At 33.9% G+C, this 20,539-nt stretch overlaps 1 protein-coding gene across 1 annotated transcript; it reads left to right on the top strand.

The window, feature by feature from the left end:
* Positions 1-11,101: 11,101 nt before the first annotated feature.
* On the top strand, positions 11,102-12,223 carry LOC149155712 (putative xyloglucan endotransglucosylase/hydrolase protein 26). The gene is made up of 3 exons (XM_089441089.1): positions 11,102-11,179; positions 11,492-11,685; positions 11,768-12,223. Exons 1-3 carry the CDS (start codon positions 11,126-11,128, stop codon positions 12,183-12,185), a joined length of 666 nt encoding a protein of 221 aa, XP_089297215.1. The 5' UTR covers positions 11,102-11,125; the 3' UTR covers positions 12,186-12,223.
* Positions 12,224-20,539: the final 8,316 nt, after the last annotated feature.

Genomic DNA, 20,539 nt, shown 5'->3' with positions numbered 1-20,539 from the left:
TCTGAACTGTTACTATGGGATTTCTAGGGTCTTTGTATTTTATTGGAGTTTCCTCTCCCAAGAGTAAATTGGATAAGGTTCCTATGACATGAATAGTGGGTGAGGTTTTTACCTTCCTCACAGGCCTTTTTACATAGAATTCTTTGATGGTTTTGGCTTAGATGGGAATGTCTTGAATACCCTGGAGGAGGGGAATCTTAATACACAATTTTTTAAGCTCCCCTACAAGATCAAAATCAGGATAAGTGATCGGTTTAGGTATCACTAGCCTTTCGGGGAACGGAGGAGAAGTGACCATAAGTTTTTCAGGGTCATCATGTTGATTTGTTTCTTCCCCTTGCTTTGATTCAATATTATTTACAAGTGGTGGAACATGTACAGATGATGGAATATGTATAGGTGGAGTTACAATTTCAATTGAAGGTTGGTCCTTGTTTTCCTCAAGGGTTATGACCCGACCCGACCTCAATCTAAGCTCATTGCATTTTTTCTGCTCAATCTCATATTCTGGATTTTCAATAACTTGTACCAACTGGACTGGCCTATTATTAGGATTATGGTTTAGCTATGCTGGTAACTGTGGCTGTAGAAGAGGTTGAGAATTATGTTGTAATGTATAAGGAGCTAACAATTCAGTCTGAGGTTGGGGGCCTATTCCCGTATGTATATTGGATATCCCTAGAGGTTGTTGTGAGTTTGTAGACCAATTTGGGTTTTGAGAGGTGGAGGCAGGCCACTGGGATTAATGGGGATTACCTTGCGGGACAGGAGTAAAAGGAGAATTTGGCGAACCATTTCCTGGAAAAGATTGTGCTGGCTAGGATGTCATAGGGAATGGAGGACTTTGCCAGTTTGGGTAGTGTGATTGGCCTTGCCAACCTTCCCCAAGGTTTTGTTGTTGGTTAAACTACGATGAAGAAAAAAATTGGGATGCGTCTTGCGACATACCTGTAGGTTTGGCTTCCCATTGTCGATGCTGGTTCAACAAATATACCAGTTATGTTTCCTCATGTTCTTCTTTGAATACTTCTTTTAGCCTAGGTAATGATGGACACTGTTAAGTATCGTGATCTTTAGTATAAATGGCACATGTCTGAACCATGTCTAACGGGCATTCCCGTTGGTTGTGCTTCTTTCAACAATGTTGGCAGAAGATGGCCAAATTTTGTTTCGATAAAGCTTGTTTTTGTTTGGCCTGTAGAATGTCCAGCTGTTTTGTAAGAGTACGCAGGATATTCTTCTTAAAATCTTCCAAGAGGTTTCCAATCTCCATCCTCATTATACCTCTACTATGTGGTTTGCTTCCTCTACTCATTGGATCCCGACTAGACACTCTTGTACATGCACTTCCTCGCGAGCACCTAATACACAAAAAAATGATTTCATCATATTCTTCCTGAGAAATATCCCCTTTTCCCATTAAGTTTAGAGTTTCTATCCATTCTTCTTTCATTCCTTTAATAATTATAGCTCTTAGGACTTCTTTTGGTATGATAGTGTGAGGATACCTCTGTAAATTCTAATTAAATCATTGTACATATTCTTCTAGTGTTTCGTTATATTTTTCAGTCATCTTGAAAATCTCATCTTTCAGTTCCCTAGTTTTACAAAAGTCCTGACATCTTTTAAGGAAGGAGGTTTTCCTTCGTCCCAAGAATTGATGGTTCACCCACCTAGACCCATAAACCATCTTAAAGCTACCCCTTTCATAGTGGAAGGGAATAATTTTAGTTTTTGGAGGTCGGTGGTATAGTGGTACCCTCTACAGAGGACATGAAACTCAAATAGGAAAGCATCAGGATCCTCTATGATCATCCCATGAAAGGTTGGGATGTTCTGTAGAGGAATAGACTTCATAGGGGCATTGGCCACTTGGTCGACTATGGAGTATTCTAATGTCAAGGTTTGACCTTGGGGTGGTTGTTCTGCCATTTGATCAAAGATATGCCAACAACCTTCAGGGATTTCAAGGGGTGCCTCCATAATAAACATAGAGTTAGCAACCCGAGCTGGCTTTACAACACTTCCTAGGTCTAGAATCTCAGGAGATCCTTGTTCAAACAACTGTGGTTTTGCTCTAGCAGCCCCACTAGTTTCTCCTTCTCATTCTTGTAAGTTACATGATTTTCCCTCCTGAAGAGGATCAGAGGGTAGGTTTATTGTAGCTTGAAAACTCTATTCTGATCCTCCTACTTGGCTTTGAATCTCAACATGAGCTATAGATGGTGGGCTTGTTGCTTGAGGGATAGCAGTAGAACTTTTTCAAGGTATAGCATGGAATCATATTGATGCTTGAGACTTTTCTCTTCTTATGATTTCATCTATAAAGGTCATTCTCCCAAGGTTCACCAATCCTTTGGGTTTTGTTGGTTTTGGTAGGGGATTCTGTTCTTTCTCTATCTTTTTATTTCTAGTCATTCATAAAAAAATTCCTATTTAACTTCTAAAATTTTGTTGTAAAGCAGGAAGGTAAGCAAGCACTTTACTTGCTTGGTACGTAGGTTCTTACCTTCTGTTTTTAAAACCTAGTTCTCTTACAACAAAGGAATATAATTAATCACTTTAAACACTCACCCCAACAACGACGCCAAAATGTTGGCTCACTAATATGTCTTTTTACAGGAAATCTTAATCCCTAGATTAGTTATCAACCCGAGGTAAGTCTTTCTATTTCAAGAGTGTCAACACAGTATGTGCAGTGAAGTTAGAGGTTATATAATGATGAATCATTGCAATCACTAAAGTCCAATTCTTCAATCCAATTCACACAACTCTACAAAGAAACTATCTATGAAACGAATTCTCACAACACCCTATGTAATTCTATACAACTTGTTCCAAAACCAATTGTAACTTGAATGCAAATGAGAATTACACAAAGAATTACTCAAATAAGCTTGAGACTAATCACACTTTAACCAAGTAAAGCAACTATGATTATCAAATGACACTAACAACTAAAATCAATCTACATTATTAAATAGCAATAACAATCGACAATTGAACAACAATCAGTAAGTGAACAACAACAAATATAAAATATTCATAAATGATAAGAATTCAATCTTGCAATCCGTAGAAGTTACTCAGTCTTGTCTCTCAAGATCTATGATAACATTTATTCAATTTGAACAACAATTGACCACACATTCACTCATTCTAATCAAAACGCTTACTTAAGTCTATCTCGCAGTTCTAGTATAAAGCTAAGTGAACAACAATATAGATCAATGCCACCAATCTTCAAGATAAGAAAAAGAACTGAACATTAAATCAAATAAAAGGATTGAATGTAAACTATAACCCAAAGGAGCAATGGAACTTCTGGTGACTGGGCCCAGATTCGCCAGAAGCCTTTGCTTAATAAAAAATCAGAATACGAAGATGTATCAAGCGCAACCTTTTCCCATTAACTTCAAAGTAACAGCTGACAGAATAACTGAATTAACAACGTTTTTAATCTAAAGAGAATAATTACATATTAAAAGTCTTAACTCTCATCTAGTTGCCTTTCGGCCTTATATAATATAAAAGGGAAACTTGGATAACAACGAATCCTCAGGATCAAGAGATCCTGAGGATTTCGCAATATAAAATCTGATTATATGATAAAACATGTGTACTCGAACTAATCTTCCACTTCATTGACTGCCCTGGCTTTTCCTGTTTATGGCCTCATGTTATCTTTCCAACTAAACATATTTTTCCCAGTCACATCTCTGCATACAAAGATAGAAAAGAATAAATTTTTCGTACTAAATTCGCTTATTCTATCACCAACTAGTTACTTCCAACTTTGACTGATATTTTCCTCATTTTATTCTATAAACATAAATAATATGATAATGATGAATGATAAATGAAGCATTAAGTGAAGAGAAATCGTACCTTTTTCTCGTCCAAACAATGGGCATGGAACAGGTGACCACGTAATTAACTTGTGGCAGGGGTAATACCGCTTGCACATAAGAACCATTTAGGGATGATTATTTAGTGGGAGTTGATTATGGACCAATGAATGTAAGCTGATCAATGATCACAACGCTTCCTTCATGCGGGAAACACATCACTTGAAAGAGGAAAGAAATAGGAGCTCCCATGACATAAACATAGTCACGACCAATGAGTAGATTAAAATCTAAAGGGCCTTGGACAACTGTCACGTCTATATAGGCAATCTTTCCTCCCAAAGTAATAGGAAACTTAGGAAGGATCCCTAATGGTTGACTGGTTCCTCTGTTAAAAGCTAACAGATTCTGAGTGATGGAGACAAGCTGAGGAGAACCTAAATCTTTCCAAGTAGTTGATGATAGAATACTAACAGATGCACCCTCGTCTATCACTGTGCTAGGTATGGCCATATGCTAAGCCTGTATTATAATCTGGAAAGGAACATAAGGCAGAAGATGATATCCTGCCAGTCGAATCGAATCAAAAGAAGTGACTAGCCTACTCGGAGGGGGTGTTGTAGGAATAGCAGAGCTACCCTCTTCCTTGATGGGAATAGGAGAAATTCTTACATGCACCTTGGGAACAAGAGGATTTCCCTCTAGTTCGTTCGAAACTAAAGAAACTAGAAGAACCTGAGCAGTATGGGGTTCACTCTCTACCGAAAAGGTATGGTTAACTGAAGGTGGAGTCAAATATACCGTTTTCTCAACTAGTGGTTGGCCAAGAACGAACTCATGAGACTCACTTTCAGACAGAGCGGGGTTGACCAAAGATGGATTTTGATAAATCACTTGATCAACTAGCAAAGGATTAGGGGAAAGCTTTCGATACCGAGTCGGAACACGAGGTTGAGAAGCTTTAAGGTTTTCCAGCTATTTGGAAGCTTCATCCATAAGAGGACAAAGGTGAATGGGATGATTACCTTCACACAACTTAAAGGGAAATTTGACTTTTACCTTTTTCCCATGGGATTTATTAGTTGAAGGTTTATCATCAGCATGATCACCAAACATTGATGAAAAAGGTTGATGTGAACATGTGGACCACACTTCTAATACCTTTGGAATGCGAGAACAATTCTGAAGAAGGTGGTCACCCTTACATAAAATGCAAGGGAATTTTACTTTCTCAGGTTGGTTGGAAGATTTTTCTTCATTAGTTGCATTGGTAACAATAATTGTTTGGTTTTCCCCTTGATTATTTTGCTTATTCTTCTTTATCCTTTTCTTCTTCTTCTTAGCTTCCTAGTTACTAGAACCCAAACTCTCATGAGGCAAGGAGGAAGAACGAGGTGAAGAAATAAGTGAAGAAGGCAGCGGGTCAACTTTAGGATCATCATGATGCTTATGTTGTTCACGTGGAGGAGAACTCGGCTGAAAATAATTTTGAACACTCGGAACCACCGAGGTCGAAAATAACCAAATTGGCATACTAATGGTCAATCCAAGAAGGGACAATGTTGCCATATAAGGAGCAACAATATTTGCAAAAGAACAAAAGGACTAGAATTCCCATCATAGGGGTTTCCTTGACTGGTAGACTCAAGAAATGTTGCCATTGGTATCAACCTAAGATATACTAAGGAGTATTTCCACCGAAAGGATGTTGTTCCGCGGTCAATTAATTTTAGAATTTGAAACAAAAACTTTTCCTTTTCAGGCCTTAAGAGTTGAGAAAAGGATGAAAAGGTGACTCTAGTTGCTTTCATATGTTTAGTGAACTTGAAAGGGCAAGTGATCGATGATCTTTTTTAAATTTTAAGGAGTCAAAAAAGATCAAAATGACTACTTAGGCTACTCTAGGCAAAAGGAGTACCAAGTAACCATGAACTGCAATATACACCTCAACAAACAAATTTACCAAGGACTTGACGTACGTGCAGACAATCTCCCCTAATCTTGTGTTTGGTGTATCATGTTTACAGGGTGACAGACTTAGCTTCCTATGGATAAAGTTTTGCAACCTATGAGGGTATTCCTTTATATACGCGGCGGTACGGGGAGCAAAAGTCCATACTGGTGTTGCCTAATGCCAAAGAGAAAGACAGTTGCCAAGTTTAATAGACGTCAGAACATGTATCTAGCCTAGACCACTAAGTATGAACTGTTAATGTTTCAAATTCTCCTTAGGTTAATTGATAGATTTTAGAATTGATCATGGAATTATGTTTTGGTTTCAAATCCTTAATGATGTTACCCGTTCCTAAAATGCAACTAAATGATGAAAATAAATCCTTCAATTTGATGAAATCTATCTATGTAGGGAAGAAGGTCACCCAATCATGCATCAAATAAGAAAACATGCATCAATGACAATTTCCAATGCTAAATGCAAAACATGAAATCTAATCTTTCACTTCACAACAAATGAAATGCCCAAAAACGATTTTAAGGTAAACTACCTTAAAATGCAATGATGATTCCTTTTTTGTCACTTTAGTGCAATCAATGTAATCTAGTGCAAAAAGTAAAAGAGAATGCAAGCAAGCCAACAAACATGAAAATCTCCTTCACATTAATGATTTGAATGCAACAAAAAATGCTTCGAACACTATGAAAAGATGAACACTTTCACTTTCACTTTTTGAAACACAAACTCAAAGCAAACACTTCCTTTCGATTCAAATGAGAGAATCAATTTGTAATATATTGCTTGTCAAATGAAACTTAAGGTACTTTCACAGTATCTACTCAACCTAACACTAATGAAACCAACTTAAGACGCAACAATCAAAAGTGATTTGCAAAGGATGACCAATCACAGAAAATTATCTTTAACACGGGTAATTTATCTCTGATCAGGAGATGAATGAGTAGATGAAGGATGACCTAGAAGACCTAAAAACCCTAAAATGCTAATCAAGAAAAGGAGATTGCAATCAGACAATGAAAGAGTCAACTAAGATCTCTCTAGTAAATAATGGGGAGAAGGCGAAAAGAATTGAAAACAAGAAGACAAAACCTAAATATCTTTAACTTCTACAATCATCGCACCTGTGAAGAGAAAATTAGCGATCATCGCTACTGTAATCAACAAATCTGCTATATCATCGCCACTAGCAGGCCTAGAAATGTGATGGTCGAGAAAACAAAGAAAAAACACAAAAATCTTCAAGAACAACTCAAATCAACAAACTTCAAGCATCTACCAAAAAGTGAGAGTGGCCACAGACAAGCAATGAAGTCTAAAAATGAATGGTTCATCAAACTCGTCAAAAGACAAGGTGAATAAAGAGAAGGAAAGGATCATAGGCTCTCCAACGGAGTTGCCATTTTGTTGACAAGGTTAATCCTCTCTGCGAACAGAGACGACCCCTCTAGCCCAATCAGTGGGTCTAGCAATTGAAGTGACAATCAACTAGACATCTTCGTAGGTTATAATTGAAAAGAAGAATGAAGGAGATGGCCTACTTCGTTCTAATGTTATTCTAATTTCCTTCCTTGAGGGCCTCAAACCGCTGGTGGCTCGAACTTATTCGTACTTCTCTTAGTGTTTATGTACCCACACAAGTGATCAAGAGACAACAAAGCATGCCAAAACCAATAGCAAATCCGGTAAAAACCTACTTAATTAATCAAGGAATGTCAAGCTAAATAATATATGAACATATATATTTTGTGAAGATGAACCAACAATTGTATATTATTAGGAAATAAAGGGAAGCTTACAACCAAAACCTTGAAGTTAAAAGGATCTCCTTGAGTGGTAATCCAAGTCCAAGCCAATAACTCTTTAAGCACTCCTTCTCTAGGTCAAATGAATAGCCTTAGGCACAATCTCAACATAAGAATGAAAATAGACATAGACCAACCATTTGGGAATGGGAGAGGATAAATTTATAGATTGGAAAAGGTAGTTATGACTTCTCCAAAGATAGGATTAGGCCCTCATCTCAAGGAGGTAGTTCATATGGATAAGACCAAGAGGCCAACTTGGGAGGATTCAACCTCATCTATGTGAAATAACCTCCAGCTCGTCGCTCTCGAAGCTTCTAGATCACGAATCTTATCATTCTCTTTGGGAAAATTACCTTTTTGGGATCATCGCGGGTATGCAAAGGAATAGAGAGATGCCATCACTCGCTAAGTACAGTGCAATAGGCGACCATCGTTGTTTTAAGCCTCATAAGAGCGATGACTCTCATTTTAGGGTTCTAACAATTATTTCTTCAGGGAAAACTCAATCTATTTTCAAATCAAAGTCTTAAAAAAGAACTGAACTGTATACATGGATAAGTATACTGTATAATGGTCATGTTTTGGCCACTTCGGAGTATGTTACAGGGAAGTGCAAGAGGCGTGTGAAAAAATACTATGTAACACTCCCTTCTAGGTTGTTACGTTGCAATTATAAAAATATTGGGTAAGTGACATAGAAGCTTTGTCTCTTGATGAATATATTAAAAAAATGAAGTGATGATCACTTCAATGGTGTGTTTATGTGATGTATATAGAAAACGTTTTGGCTATTAGCTTTCCTTTCCTAAACGACGAGTATTTCGGTTCTCTCAATACCTTCCCTTGTCCAAAGATGATGAATTTGAGTGGTTTTTGTCTTGAGTCTTGACTTTACTTATATCTTTTAGTTGTCTTATCCCCCTTGCAAGAGCCACACTTAAAGATACCAGACTAATTTGGAAGTACGCACTTGAAATGATTTACATTTTCACACACCCGTAGCTTCATTTTAGTAATCGATTATAAAGAGACCGAGTGCAGGTTTGTTTGCATGGACTTGCAATTATAAATTGCTTTGTCTTTTATGCAGATTTGATCCAAGAGGAATTATGTACGATTTCAATCCCTGTACAAAAAATTGACAAGTATATATCTGTGCTGCAAACATTGAGATCGATTTACTTCTACTTGTGAATACAAAGCTTTATACATTAAAACATTATTCATATCCTCAAGGAAATCCAGCTTATCCTTCGGCTTTTAAATGTTTACTAATTTGACATTTGTGGTCACAGAAAATTGGCTCAATCATGGGGATATGGCATAGGTGGAGTTTTTTTCATACTGGCAATATAGAATCTATGAGAATCATATAATTTCTGGTACTTTATATTAATATAATGCATAATTTTGTTCACAGATTGGTTGAGAAGTTGCTGTGCAGACTATGGAGTACCCCTGATGATTGTGTACCACCTTTGAAGCCATCGCGTCTTGCTCTCTAATTATCCTTAGTTCTCTGCACTCAATAAGAATCAATATTGCATTCCCCATAAAATCTATGCTCTTGCAATTGTTCACATCATGCGCATCAAAGGGCGAGAGTCTTTGAAAGGAAATAATGTAATTTTGGGCATATCCATAGAAATGAAATAAGAAAGCAGGTTAACCATCAACGCTGAATGAGTTGTTGTTAATTACGGAATTAATAAATGACTCAATGTGCCAGAGTCTGCCAAAGTCTTAGAGCATCAATAAGCATATATTCTATATTCCTATATCAGAAAATAATTTTTCAACCGAAATAATTCATTTCCGATAAATAAATATAATGAAAGTTACGACTTCTTTAGTGTTATAAACCCACTTTATTAAGTATAATATAAATGATACTAAAACCAATGAAATTTCTTATTACACATTAAAATTACACCAATGCTACAAAGAGATAGCCCTTTGTTACATACACTTTAATATAATTTATTTACTTCAAAGTGAAATCCAAATCCAAGGATTTCACTGATAACAACATGTAAGTATTACGGTATTATCCGTAATAGAAAATTTAAGAAGTAATATTATTAGTTTAGATGTATAATTTTGGAGTTGAGAGCCATCAAATTTTTTGAGTGGTAAATTTTTTGAAATTTATTAAAATGTAATTTTCTTTTTAAATAAAAAATATTTGATTTTTTTTTTAACTGAAAAATTATTTCTAAAATGTTAATTTTATTTTTATTTTTATGCAATTTGAAAAATTCAAAATATTTACAAAACAAAAAATTATAACTTCTCTTCTATACTAAATTGGAAAATATCTCAACCCAATCAACAAAATTATTGAAAAATATTTTTACACACAATAAAATTCCTTAAATTAAAAAATTAAATAAAATTTGAAAAACCATTTTTACTTTCCCTGGAAAGCTCCGCCACAGCTTCCTTTCTGTGTCGGCAGATTAAGAAGTAGTGACCGGGTTGAAATTTTGTACGTGGCCAAAATACAAGCTTTCTCATATATATCTATATATAATTTATTCATAAATATATCTATACAATGTTTTTATTCTCTGGGACGATTAAAATATCATATCATTCACATATATATACAGAGAGGTGGGGTTCCGTTTGTGTGCCATCCACTATTGGCATTGACAGCTCCCCCGCGTGTCGCAATTTTTTGCACGTAATCGCTAATTGTCCGTTATGCAAACGCTGAGCATTGGTCTAGACAGAGTACTGATTCATCAGTGGCAGACATGTAGAGTTAAACGGCGTCGGTTGCAATTTTTAATGTATATTTAATTTCTGTTGGATGTGCCTAGATTTAAACCACCTACCCCACAATTCCATTCAAACCCTCCCCGGTATGGTTGATGAGCGAGAAGTCGTCAGGGGCTAAACCTCGTCACAGCCTCCCTGGATTATAATTTTTAATGTATATTTGATTCCTATCAGAAATGCTCATGATTTCAACAAGCTACCAAACAATTACACTTATACGCTTCCTATATAATTGTCCAGATATGATCCATCTGCGAACAAGTTCTTCAATCCCTATTCATTCTCTTCCAAACCCAAATCAAATAGGCAGTCAATTAGACTAGTCTGCAGTGTGCATCTGTGAAACAATATATCGTCCATGGAGGCTCCTAATCTGTCAGGTTATGTCCATCTGATTCTGATGATTGTTATAATATGCAGTACAGGTATATATCCCACAGTTCATGCAAACTTTTACAATGATATAGATGTATCATGGGGCTATAACAATGTCAACATGTTCGACAACGGAGAGGAATTGCAGCTTTCTCTCAATAATGCCTCAGGTATTCTAATGTTATTTTTTTATAACTGTATTTTTAGCTTTTTATTGCTTTATGTCTATGTGATAATATACTATCAAGCATAGAATAACAGTAGATATTTTTTTGGGTATGGTTTAATTAGGCTCGGCATTTCAATCGAAAGCGGAATTTTTGTTTGGAAGCGTGGATATGTTTATGAAGTTGGTGCCCGGAAATTCTGCTGGAACGGTTACAACATTCTATGTGAGATAAATTTGCGAAATTTATATTCAATAATATTCCAATATTCATGTAAAAGGTTTTTGGGAATTTTTGTAATTTGATAGAGAGAAATTATTGAGAAAATTCATTAATTGATAGTAAATTTTGGGAATATTTTAGCATATGATAGGCAAAAATTATGGAGAATAGTGAGAACATTTTTGGGATCCATTGATTTCACTCAACTCCTATCCATCCGATATAGAAATCTTAAATCCATATAAAATTACCTTAAAATTCATAGCATTCTCACTATTATAATGTTCTCTAACGAATGGAGAAAATACGCTGCAGTTATCTTCGACAGGCGACAGGCACGACGAAATTGATATTGAATTTCTAGGAAATGTTTCTGGTCAGCCATATATTCTGCATACAAACATCTATACAAATGGTTCAGGTAATAGGGAGCAGGAATTCTATTTATGGTTCGATCCTACATCAGACTTTCACAATTACTCAATTCTCTGGAACCCACAGCAAATTGTGTAAGCTATCTCTTTCTCTGAACCCGGTTTAATGTTTTCTTCAATTATGATGAATCAATCTCACCTGATATCTTCATTTCAGGGTTTTTGTAGATGGGCTGCCTATCAGAGTATTTGGGAACAATGAAGACATAGGTGTGCCTTACGCTAACTGGCAGGCGATGAGAGCGTACTCTAGCATATGGGACGGAGATAGTTGGGCAACTCAAGGCGGGCGGGTGAAAATCGATTGGTCTTACGCCCCATTTGTGGCTTCGTACAGAAATTTCACAACAGACGTATGTGAATGGACAGGAAGTGGCAGCTCCTCCCAGTGTTGGGCTAATACTCCCAGTAACTGGTGGAATCAGGCAGCTTATGAGAGCTTGACCTATGCCCAACAAGGACAATTACAGTGGGTTCGCAATAATTTTCTAGTTTACGATTACTGCAAAGATCCGGCCAGATTCAATAATCAGCTTCCAGCTGAATGCTCCAGACAACCAAAAAATAATTCCTAGAGCTTCCATGCGACTGCGGTTGGATTCTTTCTTTGTTCATCGGATTTCATTCCAATAAAGACTTATTTTATCTCATTTGCCATGGAAGGGGCTAAATTAAAATTATTTTCTCTCTCTTACCGTTCTTGTTCTAACCATCCGAACGTTTTGAAACCCCACGGGATTCATTGTAGGTCAACATATGTCATGCATGTTCCTAAAATATAAATTGATGATCCTCTATGGAACATGTTGTCACTATTTTTTTTTTCAGATATTATGTTTATTTGTATGGAGAAGCATAGTTTATTTGAAAAAGGAAATAGTTATTATATTATTTTGTTTTTCAGATATTATGTTTATTTGTATGGAGAAGCATAGTTTATTTGAAAAGGGAAATAGTTATTATATTAAAATTTGATGTACAATTTCAAATTAGAAGGTGATTTTGTTATTGCTTAAAATACAATTTTTTGGCATAGTTGAAATTTTATAGATTAAACAATTTAAATTCTAGTTTTTAAATATTTTTGTGAGATTATAGTTAAAATTAACTAGGAAAAATGTTATGAAAAAATCATTTTATCTATAACTTAGACTACAACCTATAGTAATTTAGTCTATTGTTCTGGTTTGAAAAATGATGGATATAGAATGTAAACGAATATTCAATTAAAAATATGTAATTTATTATTAAAATTGATAATGTTTTGGGAAATATGATCCATTTAATCAAATTGATGTAAACTAGTACAACCACATTAACAATATTAAAGTGGTTGACATAGTTGAAGGGTTACTAAATATAACAAAAAAAACTATTGCAACAAGAAGAGTACCTTACCAATTCACACATTTACCTGATTAACTATGTATAAAAAGATTATGGCTGAACTTTAACTTGACAAAAAAAAATGTATTACACATCTTATTATAAAATGGACAATTTTGCTAAAGAAATTTTGTTTATATATTAATTTTTCCTTCTAATTAGAATATGAACTTATTAGAATCAAATAATCCCAAATCCCTATGAAATTGGTGAGTGGGGAGCCACCTTACACGAATCTAATTTAATTACACATTTTATTATAAAATGGACCATTTTGCTAAATAAAATTTATTTATATATTAATTTCCCAATCTAATTAAAATATAAATATATTAGAATTAGGCTACTCTCATATCTCAAAAAAAAAAATAATTCATTAGTATCCACCAACTGTCAAAACTTTCACTAACAAACTTTGATTATAATTAAAATATATACACAAGTGCAACGTTTGCCATCGGTTTGTCCTTCTGCAGAAATCGCCTTCCATCTTCCTGCTGCACTATCTTTCATCATGCCTTCTTTCATCCCTATTTCTCACGTAACAACACGACCACGACCAGTCGGATCTAAAACCATTTGCGTTTTTAGTGGATATGGTCAGAGCAGCTGCAAGAAGGTATTGTTACATTGTAGTGTTACTTTGTTGTAGCATTGTCTCACATTATCCATTTTTGAGATATATTGTTTTCATTATTTAAATTGGGTTTATATGCAGTGTGTAAATAGAGTTTCACCATGTAATTTAATATTATATTTTAATTGGGCTTATATGCAGTGTGTGAACATTTTAATTGGGCTTATATGCAGTGTGTAAATAGAGTTTCACCATGTAATTTAATATTATATTTTAATAACATTTTTAGAATAAAATAATAATTATGTTAAAACAAAACTACCTGTTAAGCATGTATATCCAAAGTAAAGTTTATAAGATATAACAATTTACATAAATAACAGTAAAATAGTTGAAAATGAAATTTCCAAAATAAATCAATAAATAAAACAATAATGAATTTATATAAATAATATTGACAAAATATTTTAAAGGTTTTATATAGATAGATTTTGATTGGTTCATTATTAATGTATTTTTAGATTTTAAGTTATTTTTCAATTCCCTCAATGTTATTCTTAAACATGACCATAATATAACCTTACCAATGCCAATTTTATAATAAAAAACATTACCAAAACTGTTGAATAAATAAAACATTAATTTGAAAAGTTAACCATTAAAATGCTAAAAGTTAATTATGACATTTAAACATGAAAACTTGAATATAAAATAAAGCATATAAAATAATATTCACATTTTCTTTATGTTAATTAAATTATGTTTGTTTTTTTTTCAAAATAATAATATTTGAAGATATAATATAGTAAAGATTGTAAAATGGTTACAAAAGAAATTGATATTCTTAATGAATTTTTAAAACTTGATAAATTAAATATATAAGATCTTTTTAATAATTTACTATATAAATAAAAAACATAAGCAATTATTACACATTTCTAAATCTAATGTTAGAAGTTTTGGAGGAACATCTTAATTTGTAAAACTAAGGAAAATAATTGGATTATCTTAGAGAATAGAATTTCTATTTTAAAAATATTTATGAATTACTTAACATTATGATTCTCTATGGTTGTGAACTATGGGCCAGTAGTACATCCAACATGTAGTGGAGACAAATTGAGAAAATTCAGAAGCATTTGATTACAAACAAATTCAAGATTAAAAGTGCATTTCCTTATGTTATCTTGTTTAATGAAACAGGGGCCACTCCTATTGAAGCAATTTCTATGCTGTGAGTCATAATGTATTTAAAAAAAATTGAGCAAATGGAAGAGGGCAAATGGCCTAAGGTTGTCTTTAATGATAGATTGTGCAAGAGCAAAAAAAGTTGGATGCAACAAAATAAGAAATGGTTTAGTAAATGGGATATTTGGTTGAACGGGTGTCCCATAAACAGCAAAGAGATAAAAGCCTATGTTATGGAAAATTTCCACAAGCGTATTTGGGATAAGGATCTAGGAAGAAAGAAAAAGTACTATATTGAAGTGTTTAATCCCACTCATAGTCATCAACCAAAAGCGTACATAGAGGCTAATATCTTTTGGAGAGCTAAAATTCTTATTACTCAGTTAAGCACTAATTCTCATCATCTTCGTTGTGAAACAGGGCACTGAAAAGCCAAAAAGAAGTGTGGGAGGAAAGAGTATGCACTTTTTGTTCTTCCGAAAAAGTGGAAACAAAAAGAATTTCAATTTAGAATGTGAGGCCTTCAGGGACAACAAGGAAAGTTATGCAAATATGCTGGCAACTAGCTCTTGGGATAATATATTTAGCGAGGGGTTTGTAGAGAAGCTTAGAGCATTTATTTTGAAGCTTCATAGAAAGAGGGCCAAATACATCAAGATGAAGAAGAAATATGTTGCATAGGCTATATTTAGCCTCGTGGACATTAAAATAATTTCTTTCTTTCTTTCTTTCTTTCATGCTCAATGGACCTATAGAAAATGAAATATTTTCTCTCAAAGACATTGAGTGTAGGGTTAAACAACTCACAAGTGGGGAGACTAAGGACATTAAAGGATAAAAAGATGAAATTATAGGGGTAGGAGGACAAGTGGGAAGGCTAAGGACATTAAAGGATAAAAATGTTGAAATTATAGGGATAGGAGGGCCTACTCTTACCCCTCACATACACAAGCTCTTCAATTTCACAATGAAATACAACTTCCTAGGCCTTTGAAGTGGAGCCTCATTGTTCATATCTTTAAAAGTGGATATAAATAATTCCCATTAATTATTGGATCATTATGAATACCCTATTTTTAGCAAACTTGTATGGAATTATTTTGGAAAAGAAAAATAGCCTTTAGTTAGAAAGCCATGATAAAAGAGTTAAAGGCCAAGCTGGGTTTCAAAGATGTCATTGAATTGTGTCATCTTCTAATTATTAGGATCATCATGGAGTGTTATAATAATAAAATTGATCTCTTATGTTATTTTGTTGACTTTAAAAGATATTTTGACATTGTTCGTAGGACACACAACTGGAAAAGGTTGGAAGAAATATTGATTTAGGCGGAGACCAAATCACGCCAAAGTTGTTAGTGCCCATGGTATTATAATGAAATATTTATATGTATAGGGTTGTGAGTAAAAATGGAAATGTATAGGTGAGAAAGAATGGAGCCAGAAAAATGTATAAAGATTTCCATTCTAATAATAAAAATATACTAAACCTTTTCCTCGTGGTTTTTCCACAAAACGATATTTTCCACGTAAATCTAGTGTTCTGTGTTTGATTAAATTTGATGGGTTATTTATTGTTTCAATATATGATTTTTTTTTATTCATTAAATATATATATATCTATATATATATATATATATATATATATATATATATATATATATATATATATATATATATATATATATATATATATATATATATATATATATATATAAGATATCATTTTTGGGATTCAACTGCGTTAAGTAAGTCATTCGAACGTATGACCATTTCCATGAGAGGTGAGGTAGTCGTAACTGACTAACTTCTCATGAGAAATTAGTCAGTTACGACTACCTCTCATGGAAATGGTCATACGTTTGAATGACTTACTTAACGCAGTTGAATCCCAAAAATGATATCTAATATAATGCACTGCGTAAATCCCCCATATATATATATATATATATATATATATATATATATATATATATATATATATATATATAGATATATATATATATAATTTTATTTTATTTTTATTTTTATTTTTTTTCTTCTGTCTTTTATTAACAACTAGTATCAATGTGAGGTTCTTCTATTTAATTTTTGGTGTATGGAAGGTTTTTATTGGGAAGAATTATATGAGTATGGATATCGCAATATTAAGTGACATTGAAAAATTAAATGGGGCTAATTTTTACCTATGTAAGGGCCAAATGGAGGATATATTGATTTTAAAGGATCAATATTTCCCAATTGAGGGAGCAGCGAAGAAGACCTCATCAATACCAGATGAAGAAGAGAATAAGCTGGATAGAAAGACAACCACCACAATTCATCAATATTTGGAAGAGAATGTATATTTTAATGTCACTAGAGAAAATACAACAAAAGGGTTGTGGAAAAAGTTGCTTGATTTATATGAGAAGAATGTAAAATTGAACAAAGTATTCTGATGAAGAAGTTGTACAATCTCAAGATGAAGGAAGGTGTTTCATTGGCGGAGCATTCGAACGAGTTTAATATAATTACAGTCAATTTTCCTTTGTCAAAATTATTTTGGATGACGAGATTAGAGCCATATTATTATTGTGCTCTATGGCAGATAGTTGGGACGATTTGATAATAGTTATTCGCGTTCCAGCACATGAAGGGACCCTAAAGTTTGATGACGTGAGTAGAAGTTTAATGAGTGAGGAGTTGACTTGCAAATCAATTGTGGAAAACCAAGGAGGAGAAGTTCTAGTGTTAGCTAATCATGGAAGGAAAATTGAACGTGGTAGACAAGCATGTTCGAAATCAAGAGGAATATTGAAATTAAGAATGAGAACACTCACTTTTTTTCATTGTGGAAGAGCACGACAAAAGAGAAAGGATTCTTGGTTTTGGAAGAAGGAACAGAAGGAGCAGAGGGAATAAAAATCAATCAACCCAAATAAAAGAAAGTGAAACACAAACAAAGGTGATACTACTGTTGTAGCTTCTGAAACTGATATTTTATTAAATGTTTCAGGAGAAGAAGCATGTTTATATATTTCTAGCAGTAGCATTGATCTGGTACTTGAATCTAGAGCATCTCACCATGTGCCCCCATGTAAAAAAAAAAATTGTTACATATGAAGAAGTTGATCATGATAAAGTACATTTAGGAAATAATCATTGTTGTAATATTGTCAGAGTGGGAGATGTCTGAATCAAGATAAAGGATGGAAAAGGTATCTTTCTGAAACATGTTAGGCATGTCTCACAGATGTGTCTGAGTTTGATCTCTATGGGACAATTGGATGATGAAGGTTGCTCCACAACCTTTGGGAAAGGTGGCTAGAAAATTACTAAAGGGTCATTGGTGTTGGCTAAAGGATCCAAGACAGGAACCTTGTATACAATGAATGAAACAATGGAGATATCAGATGCACTTGTTGTTGTAAAAGAAGAAAACTCAGTGGAGTTATCGATAAGCACTTTCGCGACATGAGTGAAAAGGGGATAGATGTTCTTTTTGGTAAAAATTTACTTCCAGGTTCTAAATCATATGAACTTGATCTTTGTGAACATTGTATTTGTGGTAAGAAAAGAAGGAATTATTTTATGAGGGGTGGTCATGAAAAGAAAATAAATTTGTTAGTTAATATACTCTGATGTGTTTGGAACATTGAATATTTAGTCTTTAGGAGGAGCCTCATTTTTTGTTACATTCATAAATGATGCATCTAGGAAGGTTTGGGCCTACCCTATGAAAGGTAAAGGTGAGGTGTTTGAGATATTTTAGAAATTTCATGTTGTTGTTGAAAGGGAGACTAATAAATTGCTCAAGTTTTTGAGAACATATAATGGTGTGGAGTATTTGTCTAATGCATTCAAGAATTATTGTAATAAACTTGACATTAAACATGAAAAGATTGTGCGTGGTACTACACAACAAAATGGTACTACAGAAATGATGAATCATACTATTATGGAGAAGGTGAGGAGTATGTTGTTGAATTCTGAACTGGAAAATAATTTTTGGGCAGACACACTAAGGACAACTTGTTACCACATCAATTACTCACCTTCTACAATTCTAGACAGTGGTATTCCTGAAGAAGTTTGGATCGCTAAAAGGGTAAATTATTCTCACGTAATTTTTTTTGGATGCGAAGAACTTATGCATATTCCTAAAGAGAATAAAATAAAATCAGACGATAAATCAAGAAAGTGCATTTTTCTGAGATATGAAAATGGTGAGTTTGGTTACCGTCTATGGGATCCAATTAATCACAAAAATGTTAGAAGCATGGATGTAATATTTATTAAATCTGAGATGTATAAAAGGTTTGTAGGTGAAACCGAGGTCAAGAAAATTGTTGACAGGTTTATAGAACAACAAGAAAATATCCCACCTTTGGAAGAGTTTGAGCACCAAACTCAAGAATAGGATGGAAAACGAGAAGAAAACTTGTCACAGCTATTACAAGAGATTTAAGTGGAAAACACACCACCATAGTTGGTTCACAAGTCTACTAGGCCTTAAAAGCAGTCACATAGGTATCCACCATCAGATTATAGTTTACTAACTGATGAAGGTGAGCCTAATTATTTTCAGGAATCTTGTGAAGTGGAAAGTAGCGAAAAGTGAAAGAAATCAATGGAGGAAGAAATGGAGACTTTGTTGGAAAATAAAACTTGGGAGCTAGTGAAGCTTCCAAAAGGAAAAAATTCCCTACCAAACAAATGGTTATACAAGACTAAACATGAGGGTGAAAGGAATAAGGAAAGATACAAAGCAAGGGTAATGTTGAAGGAATTTGCACAATTAGATGTGAAGATAACTTTTCTTCATGGAGAATTGAAGGAAGAAATTTGTATGGAACATCTAGAAGGATTGAAGGTAAAAGGTAAAGAAGATCTTGTCTGTAGATTAAAAGGTGCCTTTATGGGATGAAACAAGCACCACACCAATGGTATATGAAATTTTATTCGTTTATGCTAGAGCATGGCTTCAAAAGACTAGAGGTTGATCATTGTGTCTACATCAAGAGGTATGACAAATAAATGTATATTATACTACTATTGTAGGTGGATGATATTCTAGTTATTGGAGATGATAAGAACATGATTAATAAGTTGAAGAAAGGCTTAAGCAATAAATTTGCAACAAAAGAACTAGGTCCAACACATCAAATATTTTTTATGAGGATTATACATGATAGAAAGAACCAAAAGTTGTGGTTTTCAAAAGAAAAATATATTGAAAATGTGTTATATCGGTTTAATATGAAATATTCCAAACTAGTTAGTATGCCCCTAGCATCACACTTCAAACTTAGTGTTGATTTGTGCCCTTACAATGATAAGAAGAAGGAGGAAATGAATAAAATCCCTTATGCTTCAACCATTAGTAGCTTAATGTATGCCATGGTATGTACTCATGTAGATATTCCACATTCAGTGGGAGTAGTGAGTAGGTTCCTCAAATCCAAACAAATAATGTATCTCAAGGGTAATAGTAATTATTGTTTATGTTTTGGTAATAATAATGTTGTTCTTGAAGGTTACACAGACGAAAACATGGTTCGAGATGTGGATACAAAAAAATATACCGCTGGTTTAGTAGGAGAGGAATTATCCTAGATGTCCAGATTGCAGAAAGTGGTGGCCCTCTCAACAATAGAGACATAATACATCGCAGTTACGAAAGCTTACAAAGAGATGTTGTGGATGCAACGAGAGTTGGCAATAAAGTAAGATAAATATTTGTTACATTATGATACTCAGAGTGCTATTCATTTAGCAAAAAACCAACATATCAAT

This window comes from Pinus tabuliformis, chromosome 9, assembly GCF_031772625.1.
Source record: "Pinus tabuliformis cultivar Carrire ecotype Pingquan chromosome 9, CPIR1, whole genome shotgun sequence".
NCBI lineage: Eukaryota > Viridiplantae > Streptophyta > Pinopsida > Pinales > Pinaceae > Pinus > Pinus tabuliformis.
This window is presented reverse-complemented; position numbering and strand designations above follow the sequence as displayed.

What these genes read in the sequence shown, in the direction of transcription:
- LOC149155712 (XM_089441089.1), top strand. Translation starts at nt 11,126, where the DNA reads ATGTTTATGAAGTTGGTGCCCGGAAATTCTGCTGGAACGGTTACAACA. An exon ending in GAACGGTTACAACATTCTAT is followed by an intron (nt 11,180 to 11,491) that starts GTGAGATAAATT and finishes AATACGCTGCAG; the next exon opens with TTATCTTCGACAGGCGACAG. An exon ending in TGGAACCCACAGCAAATTGT is followed by an intron (nt 11,686 to 11,767) that starts GTAAGCTATCTC and finishes TCTTCATTTCAG; the next exon opens with GGTTTTTGTAGATGGGCTGC.